The 21,696-nt window shown below is 41.8% G+C and overlaps 2 protein-coding genes across 2 annotated transcripts in view; one reads left to right on the top strand and one right to left on the bottom strand.

The window, feature by feature from the left end:
• PLK5 (polo like kinase 5 (inactive)) overlaps positions 1-15,593 on the bottom strand; it is a 73,666-nt gene extending 58,073 nt beyond the window's left edge. The window contains exon 1 of the mRNA XM_069962457.1: positions 15,387-15,593. Within this exon, the coding sequence (XP_069818558.1) occupies positions 15,387-15,440 (54 nt within the window). The 5' untranslated portion in view covers positions 15,441-15,593. The remainder of the gene's footprint in view (positions 1-15,386) is intronic.
• ADAMTSL5 (ADAMTS like 5) overlaps positions 9,139-21,696 on the top strand; it is a 145,401-nt gene continuing 132,843 nt past the window's right edge. The window contains exons 1-2 of the mRNA XM_069962462.1: positions 9,139-9,328; positions 9,428-9,488. Coding sequence (XP_069818563.1) covers positions 9,312-9,328; positions 9,428-9,488 — 78 coding nt within the window. The 5' untranslated portion in view covers positions 9,139-9,311. The remainder of the gene's footprint in view (positions 9,329-9,427; positions 9,489-21,696) is intronic.

Genomic DNA, 21,696 nt, shown 5'->3' with positions numbered 1-21,696 from the left:
TGTCATAATTATCGGTCAATTATCGTTACCGCGGCTACATGTGCGATAAACCGCGATATTGATTTAGGCCAATATCGCCCAGCCCTAAGTGGGACTAAGGAAGAATGCCCAATTTTGGTGATGGGAGATTATAACATGGTTTTGAACGAGTTATCTGATAGAAATAGAAAAGGTATGTGGTTGGGAAAGGGAGGGAATACGCTCCTGTGGAGATTACTGAAAGAGTTGGGGTGGAAAGATATTTGGAGGGAAAGAAATCCAGAAAAAGCTGACTATACATGCTGGAACAAAACAGCAGGGACTATGTCTAGGATAGATATGGCATTCTGTAATAATTTGATGGCACAAATAATTAGTAGAGTGGAACACTTAAAGAGATGTATTTCAGATCACGCACCTATAATAGTTGAGTTTGGGAAGAAAGCAATCACAGCACCGAGACAGATTAGATTAAATGCGCACTGGATTAGTCTAATTAAGGATAAAGATTTAATTGATAAAGAATTTAAGGATTTGTGGGACATAAATTGGGGTTCCGCACCAGAATTCACGGTATGGCAAACTATGAAACTAATTGTTAAGGGGAAGTATTATGGAATTATATGTAAAATGAGAAAAGAATTAAAAAAGAAAGAGTACGATCTAAGGAAAAGGGTTAAAGACACAGAATTAGAATTTAGGAAAACACACACATTAATATGGGAAGATAGATTAAAAGGATGTCAGGAGGAACTGGACATGTTTCTGTTAGAGAAGGCTAGAAATCAACTTTCCTTTACGAAGGAGAAGAGATTTCTAGGCGCTGGAAAACCAAATAAGAGCTTAATGTCATTAATTAAGAATCAAACAAACAATAAAGGTATAGCAGCTATGAGAAGGAAAGATGGGGAGATTATTAATCATACACCACAGATTATGGAAGAATTTAGGGAGTATTTTCATGGTTTATACACTGCAGAGAGAAAAAAAAGTATAGAAAGTTTAAAAGTCTTTTTGGATAAATTAGAGTTTCCACAGTTAAAGGAGGAACATAAAGAGGGATTAGAAGCACCTATTTCGTTAGATGAACTTTATGAAGCACGAGATAGAGTAAAGGGGGATTCTTCACCGGGGAGAGACGGTATCCCATACGAGATATATAAAACTCATAGAGAAGTACTGGTTCGGGGGTTACATAAAGTGATTGAGAAAGCCATTGAAATGGGGGAGTTACCGGAGTCAATGGGGGAGGCAATTATAACCCTAATACCTAAACCTGGGAAGGATCTGCTGGATGTAGAGTCTTTTAGACCTATTTCCCTCCTCAATGCGGACGCTAAAGTGTTTGCAAAGGTGTTGGCATTGAGGTTGGGAAAAATTATAGAAACGGTAATTCACGAGGATCAAACAGGTTTCGTTCCTGGTAGAATGCCTAGGTTTAATATAAGAAGGATATATGAGAATGTGCAATCAGTGAAGGAACCAATGTCCCACTCCATCCTGTCATTAGATGCAGTTAAGGCATTTGACAGGGTGGAGTGGGAATATGTATGGGAAATAATGAGGAGGTTTGGTTTTGGAGTCAAATTTATAGATATGGTTAAACTCCTTTACAAAAATCCAAGGGCTGCAGTCAGGGTAAATGGGGAGATATCCAGTTTTTTCAAGCTTAGCCCCTCTTTCCCCTCTTCTCTTCGCCCTTGGGATTGAGCCGTTGGCTATCAAAATAAGATCTGAACCCGGGATAGAAGGTTTTGGGGCGAGGGGAGGAGGGGATAGGATATCGTTATATGCTGACGACCTGCTCTTGTTTCTGAAAAATTCTGAAGAGGCAGTGCCCAGGGTAATTTCCTTTATTGGGGAGCTGGGGGAGTATTCTGGGTTGTTGATTAACTGGAAAAAATCTGTGATAATGCCTCTTAATCCTGAGTATGTAATTCCTACTGATTCACTGCATGTGCTGGGCCAGAATGAAAGTTTTAGCTATTTGGGGATTCAGGTCTCTAGAGACATTCGGCAGTTTAATGAATTGAACACTAAGAAATCAATAGATATAATAGAGAAGAAGATAAATATATGGCAAAGATTTTTGTTGTCAAGAGCGGATAGGATTATTTTGTTGAAATCGGTGGTTCTCCCAAGGTTGCTATATCTATTCTCGGCAGCACCAATATGGATAGAGGAGAAAGAATTTAGGAAAATTAGATCACTATTTAATGCATTAATATGGGGAAGAAGAAGAGTAAGGTTAAAACTAGAAAGGTTGTATCCGCCAGTGGACAGGGGAGGACTGGGGGCTCCCGATGTTAAAAAGTATTTCCTCGCGTTACAGGTCTACTGGCTTATAAAGACAGAGCATAGCCATCTCCTGAATGGTATTGAGTTGGGTAAAATGTATGAATACATGGATATCTTCCAGATTTTGGAAACGGGGTGGTTAGATGAGAAAATGTCTCAGGGTAAACCAATGATTGAATCCCTAGTGAATTTAAAAAATGTCTACAAATAGAGGGGGTTCTGGATTTTGCACCGCTCTGGGGAAATTACAAACTGCCGGAGTTAATCGATATGGGTGTATCTAAAGTTTTGCAGGCAGCAGGGGTTAGTTTAGTGGAGAATGTTAGAGCTCGGGGAGGAGGTGTTAAGTCGTGGGAAGAAATTAAGTTGGAATTTAATTTGAGCTTGCAAAGCTGGTTGGAGTTTTACAAATTAAAGGATGCCCTAATGTCAACACTTAGAGATAATGGTAAGATATTTGCTGGAACACATGTCTTAGTGGAGAATATAAGAAGTAAAAAAATTAAAAGGAAAGAACTTAAGGTGGTATACGAACATCTGAATAAAGAGGGGGAGGCATGTGTTAGAATTAGGGAGAAGTGGCTAGAAGAGATAGGGCAGTTAGAAGAAAATCAGTGGTTGGACATAATAAAAAATATAAAGTCGGTTTCGAAATCAGGGGATCATAGAATTATCCAATTTAACATCATTAATCGCGTTTATTATACTCCGAATTTCCTTTATAAAATAAAGAGAAGAAATGATAATAATTGCCCCAGGTGTGGGAATTCGGGAGCTGGCTTTGTTCATATGTTGTGGGCTTGTGATGCGGTGGAATTATTCTGGCGACAGATACTAGCGCGAATTTCTACAGAAGTAGATCTTATTTTGGAGCCGACACCGGAGTTGGCAATATTGGGAGATACCACAAAGATAACAAAGGGGAAGAATACGAAGAACAAAATTGTACAATGGTTATTTTATGCAAAACTGGTAATAGTTAGAAATTGGATGTCATCTGTAATTCCAACTGTAAGAATGTGGGAGGTTTGCGTTGAAAAATATGAGAAATGGCAAAATTTCCGGAAGTAGAAAGTGTTCTATAATAAGAGGTGGGAAGAGGCATGAGATAGGTGGGCATTGTTTTTTTTTTTGTTTTTTTTTGGGAGGGGGGGATGGGGGTAGGGGGTGGGTGGGTTAGGGGAGGTTTTGTATAGGAGTAGGGGATTAAAATATTAGGATTATTGTATAAGACGATTGAAAATTGTGAATCTTTTTTATGCTGTAGAATACATTATGTGACATGTTTGATGTAGATGTTAAAAACTAAATAAAGTAAAAAAAAAAAAAAATCTCCAGTCATGTCTTCCACTGCAGGAAGTGGTGGATTCTCTGTAGTCTGACACAGTGCTTTCTGCTGCCACCTCTCTCCATGTCAGGAACTGTTAGGGGAGGTTTTGTATAGGAGTAGGGGATTAAAATATTAGGATTATTGTATAAGACGATTGAAAATTGTGAATCTTTTTTATGCTGTAGAATACATTATGTGACATGTTTGATGTAGATGTTAAAAACTAAATAAAGTAAAAAAAAAAAAAAAAATCTCCAGTCATGTCTTCCACTGCAGGAAGTGGTGGATTCTCTGTAGTCTGACACAGTGCTTTCTGCTGCCACCTCTCTCCATGTCAGGAACTGTCCAAAGCAGGAGAGGTTTTCTATGGGGATTTGCCGCTGCTCTGGATAGTTCCTGACATGGACAGAGGTGGCAGCAGAGAGTACTGTGTCAGGCTGAAAAGAATACACCACTTCCTGCAGGACATACAGCAGCTGATAAGTACTGAAATACTGAAGATTTTTTAATTAGAAGTAATTTACTAATCTGTAACTTCTGACATCAGATTTAAAAAAATATTTTTTTTTTTACCAGAGTACCCCTTTAACGCTTTAATGACCACTGATATGCCTTTCATGATGGTCCTTTAAAGTCTTATTCTAGCCCAACACCTTGTGGTGAGGCTAGAATAAACCGTCATGGGTCTCCTCTGCTGGAGATTGTAATAGAGGAGCAGACTAGATGGTCATTTTTTCCTTCATCTTCTGAGGCTGTGTTCACACATGACATTTTTTATATGTTTTTACAGCAATATTGTTGAAATTTCATTAAGGGTATATTCACACGGGCGGGCTCGCAGCGAGATTCTCGCTGCGAGCCCGGCAGGTCCTGGCAGTTCCCATACACTACATACTTGCTGCGGTCTAAACGACGGCAGAATTACATACTCGCTGCGGTCGTTTAGACCGCAGCAATTATGTAGTGTATGGGAACTGCCAGGACCTGCCGGGCTCGCAGCCAGAATCTCGCTGCGAGCCCGCCCGTGTGAATATGCCCTAAAGTTTCTACATAAATGGTGCAGTTTTACCACAACTGCATAAATCAGTAACAACTGTAAAAGTGACTGGCAGTGCACTAGCATTGCTGGTCACATACACAGCTCTATGCAAAGTCGCTGTATTAACGTGAAAGGTTTGGCGCTGATTATGTCTTTATATGTTGGGTGGGTCCCAAGAATCAATTTCCCTGGTGGGCCAAGGTACCCCAGTCCGACACTGTCGCTCACCCCTCCCTAGACTGAACAACTAGCTACGCCCCTGTGTACAATTGTCTGCAGGAGCGCCAAACAGTAAAGCCACGGACGGCCGCAGAGGCACCTGTCCTCCTGTGCGCGGGTAAGTACCTTCATCAGGGGTCGGGTGGTTTAGAGGGCTTGGCTTTAGAGGTGGCGCTCATTGTAGTAGGATTTAGTTTAGATCATATCTAAATCCTTTAGCCTCCCACCACATTTGTGGTTTGATTGTGGGGGTTGTCTGGAGGGGTGGCAGGCTGTGGGGGTTGTCTGGAGGGGTGGGAGGCTGTGGGATTTAGTCTGTCACTATTATGGCGCAGCAACGACAGGGGGTGGGGGAGAGGGTTGTGGGCGCCATCTACCCTAAAGCCGACCCTGGGTGCAGCTCACCCGTATCTGATTTGGCTGAGGTTAACTGGAATACACCATCCAATGCACACAGTAACTACAAATTCTAAACATACCACTCCTCAAAGCAAAATCTGATAATATATGTCAATTTATTGTAATAAAATGTGATAAAAATGTAATAGAAAATAATCTTACACCTGAGGTGTCTTTCTGACTTTTCCAGGATAAAATACTCAGACACATTAAAAGCATAAACCATACAAATGCATAAGCCCCGGGGCCCTTATAGTGCAATAGATCAACACAGAGGGTTAGGCAATGCGGTACAAAAGTGTATGAAAACAATAAAAAATATCATAAGGTGTATAAAAGTGTATATAACAACTAGATAATCATATAAATAGCCATATAGTCATTATACTGCAATATTTCAAATATATGGTCAGCAGAAATGTGGTAGAGCTGGTCTTTTAGTTCAGACCAAGAGAGGGATTCCCATCATCCTCTCACTGGCTTGCAATAAAATCACACAGTGAAAGCAGGCAGATGGGGGTAGTAGTCCTGGCTCACTGGACTGATCCAACTTTGTTGTTAAAATTCAAAAGTCAGTTAATTTGTAGATAACGTTCCAAAGTAAATGATCTACTTATGTGGAGTGAATGGTTATTAAACCAGTATAATAGATATCACTGATCCTCAGCATTCTGTCTGAGATGTACTGCATACACTGGATCTCTCTGGCTCTTTCACTGTTTTTTGTCATAGGGGAGGATTTATACACATTCACATAGTTTGGTGCATGTGCACCGCTCACCCATACAGGATCTGCGTCTTCTCCTGGGTCACCGGCTCTACCACATTTGTGCTGACCATATATTTGAAACATTGCAGTATGATGGCTATATGGCTATTTATATGATTATCTAGTTGTTATATACACTTTTATACACCTTATGATATTTTTTATTTTTTTTATTGTTTTCATATGCTTTTGTACCGCATTGCCTAACCCTCTGTGTTGATCTATGGCACTATAAGGGCCCTGGGGCTTATGCATTTGTATGGTTTATGCTTTTAATGTGTCAATGAGTATTTTATCTTTGAATAGACAGAAAGACACCTCAGGTGTAAGATTATTTTCTATTACAATTTTATCACATTTTATTACAATAAGCTCAGTGTCCCTCCAGTGCCCTGTGTCCCTCAGTGTCCCTCTGCCATCATCCTCTCCAGCAGCCACAACCCTCACAGCTCGGGGAGTCGGGTCGTGACATCGCCATTTTATTCAGGAAGTGAAGTCTTGATGCAGTAGTAAGTGCAGGGAAAAAAGCACTTTATAAGCAGTTCCTGTAATAAGTGTATATTGGTGATTTGTATAACTTTTGGGGGGCAATACAATACCGTAATAAAAGTTTTTGCTGGACTTCTCCTTTAACTTTACCATAGGCCCCAGGCCCTCCACCCTACTGTACATATGGTAGCACTAGCGTAGTGTTCATAGTACAGGATAGATAATGTCATGCTGCTGTGATCTGTGCAAAATTGAGGTAAAAAAAATCATTTTTTGAAAATCATGGCAAAACTGTAGGCAGGGACAGTTCTCCACTGAAAGTCTGTTTGGGTGGCCATGGGCCCCCCAGGTGCTTAGGGCCCTGGGCTACTGCCCAAAAAGGACCTATTATAATGTGCTATCAGGGTAGCTTCATACATACCGTATCGCTGCGTTTTTATTGCTGCGTTTTTGGTGCGATTTTTACATGCGCGTTTTGATTTTCACATGAAAATCATGTGAAAATCAAAACGCGCATGTAAAAATCGCACCAAAAACGCAGCGATACAGTACGTGTGAAGGCACCCTCAATGTGGGTATGAGGGTAATGAATGTGGGTTTGAGGGGTATGAATGGGGGAATGAGGGGTATGAATGGGGGAATGAGGGGTATGAATGTGGGTATGAGGGGTATGAATATGGGTATGAGGGGAATGAATGTGGGTATGAGGGGAATGAATGTTGGTATGAGGGATCAGAATGTGGGTATGAGGGGAATGAATGTGGGTATGAGGGGAATGAAGGTGGCTATGAGGGGAAAGAATGTGGGTATGAGGGATCAGAATGTGGGTATGAGGGGTATGAATATGGGTATGAGGGGAATGAATGTGGGTATGAGGGGAATGAATGTGGGTATGATGGGAATGAAGATGGCTATGAGGGGTAAGAATGTGACTATGAGGGGTAAGAATGTGACTATGAGGGGTAAGAATGTGGCTATGAGGGGTAAGAATGGGGCTGAGGGGTAAGAATGTGGGTATGAGGGATCAGAATGTGGGTATGAGGGGAATGAATATGGGTATGAGGTGAATGAAGGTGGCTATGAGGGGTAAGAATGTGGGTATGAGGGGTATGAATGTGGGTATGAGGGGTATGAATATGGGTATGAGGGGAATGAATGTGGGTATGAGGGGAATGAATGTTGGTATGAGGGATCAGAATGTGGGTATGAGGGGAATGAATGTGGGTATGAGGGGTAAGAATGTGGTATGAGGGGTAAGAATGTGGGTATGAGGGATCAGAATGTGGGTATGAGGGGTATGAATATGGGTATGAGGGGAATGAATGTGGGTATGAGGGATCAGAATGTGGGTATGAGGGGAATGAATGTGGGTATGAGGGGAATGCATGTGGGTATAGTGGGAATGAAGATGGCTATGAGGGGTAAGAATGTGGCTATGAGGGCTAAGAATGTGGCTATGAGGGCTAAGAATGTGGCTATGAGGGGTAAGAATGTGGCTATGAGGGGTAAGAATGTGGCTATGAGGGGTAAGAATGTGGTATGAGGGATCAGAATGTGGGTATGAGGGGAATGAATGCGGTTATGAGGGGTAAGAATGTGGGTATGAGGGAAATGAATGCGGTTATGAGGGGTAAGAATGTGGCTATGAGGGGTATGAATATGGGTATGAGGGGAATGAATGTGGCTATGAGGGTTATGAATGTGGGCATGAGGGGTATGAATGTGGGCATGAGGGGTATGAATGTGGGCATGAGGGGTATGAATGTGGGTATGAGGGGGTAAAAATGTAGGTATGAAGAGAATGAATGTGGGTATGAGGGGGAATGAATGTGGGTATGAGGGGGAATGAATGTTGGTATGAGGGGGAATGAATGTGGGCATGAGGGGTATGAATGTGGGTATGAGGGGTATGAATGTGGGTATGAGGGGAATGAATGTGGGTATGAGGGGTAAGAATGTGGGTATGAGGGGTATGACATCTCACATTACTTTATTGACTCCCAGCTGATTTTTAGCCGCAGGGTTTTTGGACAAAAAATGCTAAAATGCACAGTTTTAAAAGCAGAAAAAACATTAAAGTCATTTGTATATTACATAGAACATAAAATTATAATTTTGACGTGTTCAGTGTGACACTATGTGCTTGTTATATAAGTAATTGCATTCACAAAAATAACTAAGGAAATGTGATCATTTTCCCACAATAATATCTCATCCCAACAGCTGACACTGATGGCTCCGAGTGTAATAGAGAAGATCTGTTCTAGTGACTTCTTATCAGTCTCCAAGAGCCGGAGATATTATGAACTGTGTGAACTAAATGAGCCGATCTTCTGAGCTACTCCTTTAAATGAACCATAGTGACCTAATCCCCAAAATAAACTAGATTTCCCATCACTAGTATACAGAAAGAAAAATCATTATAGAATGCCAAGTATTTGACAACTAGCACTGTTAAAATGAGCTGAAATCATTTCCTAACATCCTTGTCTCAATGTTGTGGTATAATATCTGTGTAAGGGAATAACAAGTCCCTGCTGGGGGAGGGAAATGTCCAAGTAATTTTCAATAATAGGGGAGGGTTCATGGGAAAGCAGAATACATCTGAATCCTAGTTGTGAGCTCATGTTTATGTGGAAGAAGAGAACTTGGTAGACAAAATACCATATGTTCTCATCCACACTTTATCAGGGTAATTGGAATTCTATAAAAAAAAACTATTTTTCTTGACATCTGGAGTTCTAACGGAGCTTATAAAAGAAGCATCATGCAATTGTGAAGCATCGAGAATGTGGCTGCAGAACTGGTAAAGCTGATTTTGTGCATACATACTTACTACATTAGAAGCTATTAGTGTAAAGTGTCTGTGGTTGTTGTTGATATCGAAATCTATGTTTCCTAACAGGTTCAGGATTCTGGTAATAATACTGGTCTCTGACTCATCAAGCAGCCAAGCAATTGGTCAGGTGAGATGGTCATATATCCTCATAACAGGGAACAACTCCAACAGGTATTGATAGCTAGCTGAGTGTTAGGGAATGACTCCTGCAAGAACAACCCTAACCTATGCAGTAACAAGAAACAAAGTGGAGAAGGAGGAAAGGGCATTAGATTTTTCAGTGTTACTTTTGGTATATTTGCATTTAATGAAGAGAAACCCCTGTGTGTCAGCTGACTTTCATTAAGGTAATCTTATGTTATTTCTCTCCTCCAAATCTGTGTATGTTGGACCTGTATTTTAACATTACCCAGTATATTGTAATTCAAACATTCCATAATATTTGGGTATTTATTAAGCTATTTGTGTATTTTTTTTTTTACAAACACCTTTTACAGCTATGCAGCACACAGAAATTCTACAGTTCTGTGCAGCTAATACATCCATCTCCATAACTGAAACATGTATACACTATAAAACAAATTTAATAGGATGCCAGTTGGACGGTGGGAGGAAACACATAAAGATAAATAAGAGTGTTTGTACTCTACACTGAATGGATTTGAACATAAGACTCCAGAGAAGTGTTAGCAATTTTGTAAGGGCTAATGTACGTGTCAGAGACTCCATGCTATGTTGTTTGTGGGCATGAGTATACCATCATAGAAGCTACAATTTGACATATTACCTTTGGATTTGTGTGGAATCTGACAGAAAAACTTATGTACAATGGGGAATATAAGTATTTAATACACTGACAATTTTGTAAGTTGTCCCACCTACAAAGAATAGAGAGGTCTGTAATTTTTTTTATCATAAGTACACTCCAACTTTGAGAGACAGAATCTAAAAAAATTCCAGAAAATCACATTGTATAATTTTTTTAAATCATTATTTTCCATTTTATTGCATGAACTAAGTATTTGATACAATAGAAAAACAGAACATTATATTTGGTACAGAAACCTTTGTTTGTAACTACAGAAGTCAGACGTATTTTCACCAAGTTTGCAGACACTGCAGCAGGGATTTTGTCCCGCTCCTCCATACAACTCTTCTCCAGATCTTTCAGGTTTTGTGGCTGTCACTGGGCAACATTGAGTTTCAGCTCCCTGCAAAGATTTTCTTTTGGGTTCAGGTCTGAAGACGTGCTAGGCCACTCAAGGACCTTGAAATGCTTCTTAGTTTCCCTGGCTGTGCGTTTCAGGTTATTGTCATGCTGATAAATATATTCTATGGATGAACTCCACAAATGCTCTTCAGCTTTTCATAAAATTCGTAACTTTTTATTTCTTATTCATATTAAAACAGACGACGCATTTCGGACCCTAAGTCCTTAGTCATGGCTCTTTTCCCTGTGGATTAATCTGTTACAAAGAGGGAAGTACAGGAGGACAATAAACCGGCAAGTCTGATAGTGACCGGTGTCCTTGCAGTGGTGTGATTAACCCCTTAAGGTCAAAGCCTATTTTCGTTTTTGCGCTTTTGCTTATTCCATTTTAAGTTTAAAAGTCCATAGCGCTTGCATTTTTTCACCTAGAGACGTATATGAGCGCTTATTTTTTGCGAAACCAATTGTACTTTGCAATGACAGGCATTAGTTTTCCATAACATATGCTGCGAAACCGGAAAAAAATCATTTGCGCTGTCAAATTGAAAAAAAAACGAATTTGTTTTGATTTCGGGGAGTTTTGCATTTACGCCGTCTGTCCTATGGTAAAACTGACTTGTTATGCATGTTCCTCAAGTCGTTACGATTACTATGATATATAACATGTATAACTTATATTGTATCTGATGGCCTGTAAAAAATTCAAACCATTGTTAACAAATATACGTTCCTTAAAATCGCTCCATTCCCAGGCTTATAGCGCTTTTATCCTTTGGTCTATGGGGCTGTGTGAGGTGTCAGTTTTTGCGCCATGATGTGTTCTTTCTATCGGTACCTTGATTGCGCATATACGACTTTTTGATAGTTTTTTATTACATTTTTTCTGGATTTGATGCGACCAAAAATGCGCAATTTTGCACTTTGGAATTTTTTTGCGCTGACGCCGTTTACCGTGCGAGATCAGGAATGTGAATAATTAATAGTTCGGGCGATTACGCGCGCGGCGATACTAAATATGTTTATTTATTTATTAATTTATATTTATAAAATGGGAAAAGGGGAGTGATTTGGACTTTTATTAGGGGAGGGGATTTTTTATTAATAAAAACACTTTTTTCCTTTTTTTTTTACTGTAACTAGAAGCCCCCCTGGGGGACTTGTATATAGACAGCACTGATCTCTCATAGAGATCAATGCTGTGTATATACACAGCAAAGATCGATTAGATCGGTCATAGATTACTATGGCCTGCTGCAGGCCATAGCAACCTATTGCCGAGCCGGGATCAGCGTCATTCCGACGCTGAGGCCCGGCACGGGCAGAAGAACGGATCTCCCCCCTGCGATCGCATCGCGGGGGGGGAGATCCGTCCCACTAGACACCAGGGACGTGAGGTCTGAAGCCTCTAAGTGCAGCTGTCAGTTTGACAGCTGCACTTAGAGGCTTAATTAGCCGGCGTGGCAACGGGACCCGCGCCGGCTAATAGAGGCACTGCCCGGCTGCACGTGTCAGCCGGGATCAGCGCCGTTCAGAGCGGGGTCCCGGCGGGACCCCGCTCTGATCACCCCGAGCGGCACCATGACGTATCAGATACGTCATGGGTCGCTAAGGGGTTAAAGCAGGATGCTGTCAGCGCCACCATGCTTTAATCACTGTGTCCTTAAACAGCTCTGGTCCTGGCCATGGTGGAGAGGTTGGAGTGTAATTAAGTGTGTGGACAGGAGTTGTGTTTTTTTTTTTTTTTTTTAATAAAGGTAACAAGTTCAAACAGGTGCAAATAATACAGGTATTGAATAGGAGGAGCTTCTTAAAGAAATACTAACAGGCCTGTGAGAGCCAGAATTCTTGCTGGTTGGTAATGGTGCTTTTACACCATTCATCTGTCAGATTATTGAAGCCAAAGCCAAAAAGGGATTTGAAAAGAGGAGAAATCTCATTCTTTCCTTCAGGGCTGTGGAGTCGGAGTTCGAGCTAGTTTTGGCTGGAGTCGGAGTTGGAGTCAGAAAAAATGTACCGACTCAAACAATTTAAAATTGAGTTTTGATATGAATTTTTTAAGTTTTGCTCATCAATGTATATTATGAGTAACATTCTGTTAGGACACTGCCCCTATTAGATAAGGGTGGTCGGGGAAAAGTTGTTGGTCACTATTTGGCAGTTTATTTCAGAGCTGGAAGAGTCCATTGTGTGGGGGGAGATCTGTGCTGTTCTCTTCCTGAATGCTGGATGACTGTATATGAGCAGCAGTGTAATATGAAGATATCCTGTGTAATATAGAGGAGGAGGAGAAGACATAAGTAGCATAGCAGTAACCTCTGTCCTCAGTGTGGTGTTTTTCTTCAGTGCTCTATGGCCGCAGCTCTGTGTGTGTGCGTGTGTGTGTGTGTGTGTGCTATGGCTGCAGCTGTGTGTGTGTGCATGCTATGGCTGCAGCAGGCTGTGTGTGTGTGTGTGTGTGTGTGTGCATACTATGGCTGCAGCAGGCTGTGTGTGTGTGTGCTATGGCAGGCACCCACAGTGACCACTCTATATCACTATATGTGACCCCCCTCTATATCACTATGGCTGACCTCTATATTACAGGTATCTGGCATTGTTAGCAGTGTTTCTGTGTGTATGGTGAATATTTAGTTAGAAACATAGAAGATTGTCAGCAGGAAAAGACCACCTGCTCCATCTAGTATAGTTGTGAGTAGTTCAGGACATGGAGGCTAGAGACTGGCTGCATCCACTGCACACACAGGAGAAGCTGCTTTATATGTTTCCTTATTCCCTCAGAAGTCCCCCAGGATCATGTAGGACATTAGGGAGAAGCTGCTGAGCCAGTGTGATAAATAACTCCCCTGGTATATGACTGGCCATTTATGAAGAAGCAGGAGTCAGAAACGGGAGTCAGAGTCTGTCCTGATAAAATTTAGGAGTCTGAGTTGGAGTCGGAGCTGCGGCTTACCGACTGCACAGCCCTGCTTTCCTTTATGACCTGTTCTCTGCTTATAGTCTGTTTATGGCTTTGGCTTCAAAAATCTGTCATATAAATCTCTCAGTGTAAAGGCACCATAAGTGATTCATTACTTATTTCATGCAATAAAACGTTAAATAATTATTTAAAAAGCAAAGTGTAATTTTCTGGGTTCTGTTTTTATAAATGCTGTGTCTTACAGTTGAAGTGTACGTACAATAAAAGTTACAGACCTCTCCATTTTGTGTAGGTGGGAAAACTTGCAAAATTGGCAGTGTATCAAATACTTATTTTCCATTAAGAAACCAGGGACATCTGCCAACTATCAGCCAACCAACTACTGTGCCTTTCAGCTGTCCCTTGAGAGATGATATCAAGAAAACTGCAAAAGAGGATGGAGTACAATGATGCCTTTAACCTACTGATCATTTCCTTTAAGAGAAATCAGAATTATTAAGTCAGATGAGCTTACCTCCAGTTTACCCCCCTCCTTACAACAGAAACTCAAATCATAATCAGCCAAGCTAGGAAATAGCTGTTGGAATGGGCATTAGTTTGCCAGTTCCTGATTCCCCTACTTCCAATTATTTACGTTTAACAGGAAACTCACACACAGCATTATCTAGTTGTTTGATTATTTGTCAGATGTTCTAGATTGATATTTAATATATTATTGTGCCTGTCATCGTTAACATGCTTCTATACCTGCAGGTAGCATGTTATAGAACAAGAAAGGTTAAGCAGATTGATGTATGACTTTGTTCAAAAATATTCAGTAGCTTGGAATTTATCAGCTTAAATCCCTGGGCTATCTATGTGAGTGTGCATACGGAGAGACCTGTCAGTTACTGAGTGAGGCCACCCACTAAACCTAGGCCCTAGGCGCAAAAGTGGAACATTAGAAAAAAGAGTTTCATTTTACAGTGTACGACATGGGTTTCACACATCAATATATATATACAGGCTATGTTCACACATCGTATATACTGCTGGTCACCGAGTGGTGTTCGGTGCGTTCCTGCAGCCTATACTGCTGTATCGGCTGCAGGAACATTATTTTTTTTACAATTGACTTGTGGGCACCATTGGGTGTGCCCGCAAATCAATTGACCATTCACTACAATGTAAAGTATGGGCGCCTGCGTGTTAACAGCTATAATAAGCATGTTCTTAGCATAAACAGCTATAATAGGCACTTTCATTATTTTAATGCCCGATCTAAAGAACAGGCATTAAAATACAATGTCGGGAAACAGTGGGTGGCATTGCGTTAAATTCAATGCAATGCCGCCCCTGTAGAAAAGAACGGACGCTGATTTCATTTCAATCAGCGTCCGTTCTTTTCAAAGAAAGAATGGTGTGTGAATACAGCTTAACAGACAAGAGAGCAGACATTTTGAGGGTGGAGGACACTAGCTCTGGCCTGCTCAGCTGGTCACAGTGTTTTTCATGACAGTAACTATAGTTTCACTAGGTGGGAAGCATTAGCACTGGGTTCCTCATCATCTAGACCTGGTCAGTTGTTACTTGATGTCTCCCATGAAGGTTAAAGGACAAGTGCCATGAAAAACTTTTTCCCAGTAATTGAAGCACATTATGGTGCATTTACACAGACAGATGTATCTAACAGATTCTTGAAGCCAAAGCCAGGAATGGATCTGAAAAGAGCAGAAATCAGTATTTCCTTCATGACCTGTTCCCTGTTTATAGTCTATTCCTGGTTTTGGCTTTAGAAATCTGTCAGATAAATCTGTCTGTGTAAACTCTGTAATGTGCTTCAATCACCTATCTGCCCTCCTTCCCTATCTTTTCCCCCCTCCACCCCCCACCAGGAAGTGCCCTAAACTCACACAGACCTGATTACTGTCGTCACCGTCACCAGGCAGCTCCTTCTTGTGAGGATGAGTCATCAGCAGGAGGGCTGCTCTAGGTCCTGTTACACCAGCCTCCCCCTCCCCTCCTTGTCAGGTGACTCTGCTTGCTCAGCTTATCTTCTCTAGTGACATGACTCCTTCACTGAGTCCACGGCAGCAGGAGAGAGGGTATGAGGGGAGGGGGAGCTGCCTATGTGCCGGAGTCAGTCTGAGGGAAGATAAGCAAGTGAGATGTGACAAGTGATGGCTTGCAGTTGTTCAGCCAATGGGAGCACAGCAAGCCTGTCATCTGACAAGGCAGGGGAGGGGGGAGGCTGGTGTAACAGGAGAAGGAGCTGAGAGAAGAGCTTGGTGACGGTGACGACAGTAATTTGGTCTGTGTGAGTTAGGACACTTCCTGGTGGGGGGTGGAGGGGGGAAAAGGCAGGGAAAGGAGGCAAATAGGTGATTGAAGCATATTACAGAGTTATATAACTTTGTAATGTGCTTCAATTACTGGGAAAAAAAAATTTCATGGCACTTGTCCTTTAATACTAGCCTAGTGCTTTGCTGCACTATTCCCAGATCTCCCATACATAGGCACTGGCAGTATAGGCTAAACAGTATTACAGCAACCAAGGTATAGCAACCGGCACTAATACCAAGATAAACCTCATATAGAAGAAAACAAGGGCACTTACCAGTTCCTTGGTCCAACGCTTTATTGTATAGCACACATTAAAAGACAGTCTGGCGTTTCTCCATAGCAGGAGAGGAAGCGGACACAGACAAAGGTAAGAGCTATTTTGCGCACCTGTGCTTGATCAGACCCACACCCCATGCACATCATTGGTATAAATACCCTTGCAATCATGATGTAGATGCGACAGGTGTTACAAACACATGGTTTAAAAAAAACAAGGTAATAAAAACAGATTTGTATCCATCCAATAGTTACAACGTTATAAAATACAATCAGCCATTGTGTTACAAGTATTAGCTCCTTTAGTTTTTGTGATGAAATTGCTAGGTGTTGGAATTAGCAGAGGGCTAGGTGTTGGGTGTACAGACACCTGAATTTTTTCAGGACCGACTCAGACTCCGACTCCTGTATTTTTTTAAGGACCGACTCCCGACTCCGACTCCTGCTCCTTCATAAATGGCCAGTCATATACCAGGGGAGTTATTTATCACACTGGCTCAGCAGCTTCTACCTAATGTCCTACATAATCCTGGGGCGACTTCTGAGGGAATAAAGGAATACTGTATATAAATCAGATTCTCCTGTGTGTGCAGTGGATGCAGCCAGTCTCCAACCTCCATATCCTGAACTACTCACAACTAGACTAGATGGAGCAGGTGATCTTTTCCTGATGACAATCTTCTATGTTTCTAACATAGTGATATACAGGGGGTCACACATAGTGATATAGAGAGGGGTCACACATAGTGATATAGAGAGGGGTCACACATAGTGATATAGAGGTCACACAGTGATATAGAAGGACACTGTGGGGGCACGCACACACACACACACACACACACACACACACACAGCCTGCTGCAGCCATAGCATACACACACACACACACAGCCTGCTGCAGCTATAGCACACACACAGCCTGCTGCAGCCATAGCGTACACCACACACACACACACACACACACACACACACACACACACAGCCTGCTGCAGCCATAGCACACACACACACACACAGCTTGCTGCAGCCATAGTGCATACCACACACACACACACACACAGCCTGCTGCGGCCATAGCACGCGCACACACACACCCACAGCCTGCTGCAGCCATAGTGTGCACACACACACGCATACACAGATTGCTGCAGCCATAGCACACACACACAGCCTGTTGCAGCCATAGCACGCACACGCACAGCTGCAGCAGCAATAGAACACAAGAAAAACACACAATCTTCTCCCAGAGAGAAAACACCACACTGAGGACAGAGGTTACGGCTACACTACTTATGTCTTCTCCTCCTCCTCTATATTACACAGGATATCTTCATATTACACTGCTGCTCATATACAATCATCCAGCATCCAGGAAGAGAACAGCACAGATCTCCCCCCACACAATGGGCTCTTCCAGCTCAGAAACAAACTGCCAAATAGTGACCGACAACTTCTCCCCGACCACCCTTATGTATTAGGACCAGTGTCCTATTACTGATATATTCCCTGACCCCCCTTATGTAATAGGGCCAGTGTCCTATTACTGATATATTCCCCGACCACCCTTATGTAATAGGGCCAGTGTCCTATTACAATGTTGCTCATAATATATATTCATGAGCAAAACTTGTAAAATTCATATCAAAATTCAATTCTACATTTTTTAAAGATTTTTTAAAACTGGAGTCGGAACATTTTTTTCCGACTCCGACTCCAGTCAAAGCTAGCTCCGACTCAGACTCTGACTCCAGCCAAAACTAGCTCAAACTCCGACTCTGACTCCACGACTCAGGAGTGGTATGCCCACCCTCGGATATACGGACGCACGAGGTATAAAACAGATGTAGGTGTGTAGCCGAGTAAACACATAGTCCAAGTTCTTAAAAAAGTGGAACAGTTTACTGAGCAAATCTTCAGTGCAATACAAAAAAAGTATATCATAGTAAGGTGCAACAATCAAAAATAGTCTTTCTTTTGGTAGTGAAGAAAAAGAACATAGAGCAGCGCTCATCCAATATATAAATGAAAGAACTCACCCGGTGAATGTGGGTATTATGCCACAAAAACCCACATCACCTAAAGCCAGGAAGGTATATAGGTTACTTGTCCCTCTGGACATCCAGTAGTGGAGGGCGCCGGTCCAATGCCCGAGTGTAGATCACTACACCGGTGTATAGAAACAGAAACAAAAGAAAAAGAGGAAGGACCGCGCTCAAGCAAACCAAATGTATATGTTATGGGTATAAAATCCACTTACTTCACGTGGGGGATAGATAACCAGTATCTCATCCCACTCCAAGAAGGCCCGTAGCGATTATATCCAGAGTAGGTGTGGTAATGAGGCCACAGGTCATGTAAAGCAACTGTTTTAATGGACGACGCGTTTCAGTGGCATATCTGCCACCTTTCTCAAGTCACGAGTACACAAAGGACAAACATACGATCAGTAGGATTATAAATACTTACGCCACACCAGTCCCGTTCAACACCCCATCCGGGGGCCAGGTCGGCCGTTCCTTTATTTATGGGTTTAACCAATATGTATCATATAATTTCATATTTGTGGTTTTAACAAACATTTCTACAAATGGCTTTTATATATACACTTCTTTTCTTGTAAATGTTTATCATGTAGTGAACTTGTTTGGAAAAATTGTTTTAGATTTGATATGTATTTGTTTTATAATTGTGTTCCAACTTGAAACACAATCAGAGCCACGTCATCGCTGTGCTTCGGGCGCTGGTTGAGTGACGCTCCACGTATGCGTTCCGGAGTGGAGCGCAGGTGACGTGCTTGCTGGGCCCGGCGTTGCGCTTGGCACGCATCCGGTGCACACTTCCGGGACTGCATGTGAGGAGGGCCGCCCTGGCCCCCGGATGGGATGATGAACGGGATCGGTGTGGCGTAAGTATTTATAATCCTACTGATCATATGTTTGTCCTTTTGTGTACTGGTGACTTGAGAAAGGTGGCCGCTATGCCACTGAAACGCGTCGTCCATTAAAACAGTTATTTTACATGACCTGTGGCCTCATTACCGCACCTACTCTGAATATAATCGATACGGGCCTTCTTGGAGGGGGATGAGATACTGGTCATCTATCCCCCACGTGAAGTAAGTGGATTTTATACCCATAACAAATACATTTGGTTTGCTTGAGCGCGGTCCTTTTCTTTGCTTGAGCGCTCTTTTTCTTTTGTTTCTCTTTCTTTTGGTAGACAACACAAAGAACTTAAGCTGGGTACTTAAGGTATAGAGGTGTAAGTAGGTTGTTGTGTACTTGAGCTTAGGTTGTTGGTTAAGATGAAGTGGAGTAAGCCTAGGGGCTACTAAGGAGCCCTGCCTAATTAGTAAAAGTACTCTGTTTGGGCGACTTGACTTGTAGACAATTTTGATAATAGAACACTTACTCATGGCTTAGGATAAGATATCGCCTCCTACCAGAAAGATCACTGAGTACTTGTTCTAGTAGCATGAGCCCCAGGATTGCACAACCTGGTATAGTTAGCCACTGAAGGTTCCTCAAACAAAAATCAATGGAGTACTTCAGCTTTATCTGCTCTTTGCTCCACTGCAGACAAACCTGTAGTTTCTGGATTGCCCTGACTTGGATAAGGATTATCACCCCTGTTTTAGACAAGATATCCTTGTATGGTAGTTACCCCACCTTTAGGCTTTAGCACTGCATAGTTCTTATGAAGTCCCTTTAAGAATAATACAGTAGTATAGAATGCCTGTCAGGGACCTAGCCTCAGGGCCACACCCTGGGGTAGGTTCTTCCGGAACTAGACTTTCTGTAAACGCTCTCTAAGGGCCCTATTACACGGGACGATTATCATGTGAAAAATCGTTAAATCGTTCAAATTTAAACGATAATCGTTCTCTGTAATTGCAGGCAACGATCAAAAAATCATTCGTATGTCGTTGATATAGATCTGAACCTAAAATTATCGTTAATCATTCGCTGTAATTCCACGTTTGTTCGCTCAAGTTCCGCATTTTTTCACTAATCGTTCAGTGTAATTGCACATTGTTCATTGTTTTGCTGGGATCAGAAAGAGTAAACGATCATAGCAACATCGCAATAACGATCATAGTAACGATTATCGTTCTGTGTAATATGGTGAACGATTTCAGGTTAATGATAAACAATCTCATTTGCGATCGTTTATCGTTGTTCGTTAATCGTTAAAAATCGCTCAGTGTAATAGGACCCTAAGGAAACACTGACTAGAAACCCCACCCATCAAGGAGTTTTATAAAAGTGGACAGGACTTGGCTCTCATTGGTGGGGAAGCTTCTAGAAGGAATAGAACCTGAGTTTGTGAGTTTTGGCTGTTGTGGTGTGTGGTACCCAGCTTAAAATGTCACTGTCATTTGGGAAAACATTTTTGATCTGTCTGGGTGCGAGTGTTCAGACCTGTACCAGCTTTGTGTTAGAAAAAAGAGTCAAGCTCATAATGTAAGCCTATGGAGCCAGACTCTTTTTTTGTTTTGTTACACAGAGCGGGGAGAGGATGCGCTGCAGTGTGTGTTCTTCCTGCTCATTCTCCCACTCGGTACAGGTCTTAACACTCGACCCGGACCGATCAAAACTTTTGACTTGTCTCCATAACATGTCAAAGATTTTTCCCAAACGACAGTGATGTTTTAAGGATTGTGGAACAATGTACTAAACAAGTGCGTGGTTAATCCTTACAATACATTCAGCTGTGCAGTAAGTAAGCAAGGGAGACACCTAGTGGTGAAAGAGTAGAATGCATCCTTCAGCCCAGACTATAGGACAACACACACCTGCACTGGGACACTACATGGTTACTGTGGAAGTGTGGTTACTAGCAGATTGCCACATCTCCTGCTTAGTCCCGTGCCTCTTTTGATTTATAAAATGTTCTCTACAAATAAAATAGCATTTTTGCTATGACAAGTTTGTTTTTGGTAGATTTAAAATAAATAAATATAACCTACAAATTCAGATGTAGCTGCAGTTAAAGGGATTATGCAGTATAACAAAAAGCACAGCTACTTTTTTGAATAAACAGCGCCACACCTGTCCTCAGGTCGTGTGTGATATTACAATTCAGCTTCATTCACTTCAAAAGAACTAAACTTCAAAACCACACCCAAACTGAGGAAAAGAGTGGTCCTGTTTCTGGAAGCAAGTGGCAATCTTTTTTTTTTTTTTTTTTAAATATAATTTTTATTATTTTTCAATATATACAACCTTCATGTACACAACACGAACCCCAACATGGAGAACAACATGACCTCCCAAAAGCATTTTTCCGAACAGATTCTGTAAGAATGTCAGCGTTGAGTCCATAATGTCCAGATATTGGAACCTCATTTCAAGGATTGCATCTAACAGACTGGTCTCCTACTTTCCTTAATAACACCATAACCCGCAACATACCCTTCCCCTCCCTCCCCTATCCTGCAAGAGAGGCCACCTACTCCTTCGAACAGCAGACCCGAAAATGTTCATAAAAACATGTACTTACACTCACAACTGTAACCTGCCCAGAGATCCAGACAGCGCCTTTTTCAAATACCATCCCGTTTGTTTGAAGGGGGACACTACTTGCTTAATTTCCTGTGGTGTAAGGAAG

This window comes from Dendropsophus ebraccatus, chromosome 3, assembly GCF_027789765.1.
Source record: "Dendropsophus ebraccatus isolate aDenEbr1 chromosome 3, aDenEbr1.pat, whole genome shotgun sequence".
NCBI classification, from domain to species: domain Eukaryota; kingdom Metazoa; phylum Chordata; class Amphibia; order Anura; family Hylidae; genus Dendropsophus; species Dendropsophus ebraccatus.
Note: the sequence above shows the minus strand (reverse complement) of the source record. Positions and strands in the feature narration are given on the sequence as shown.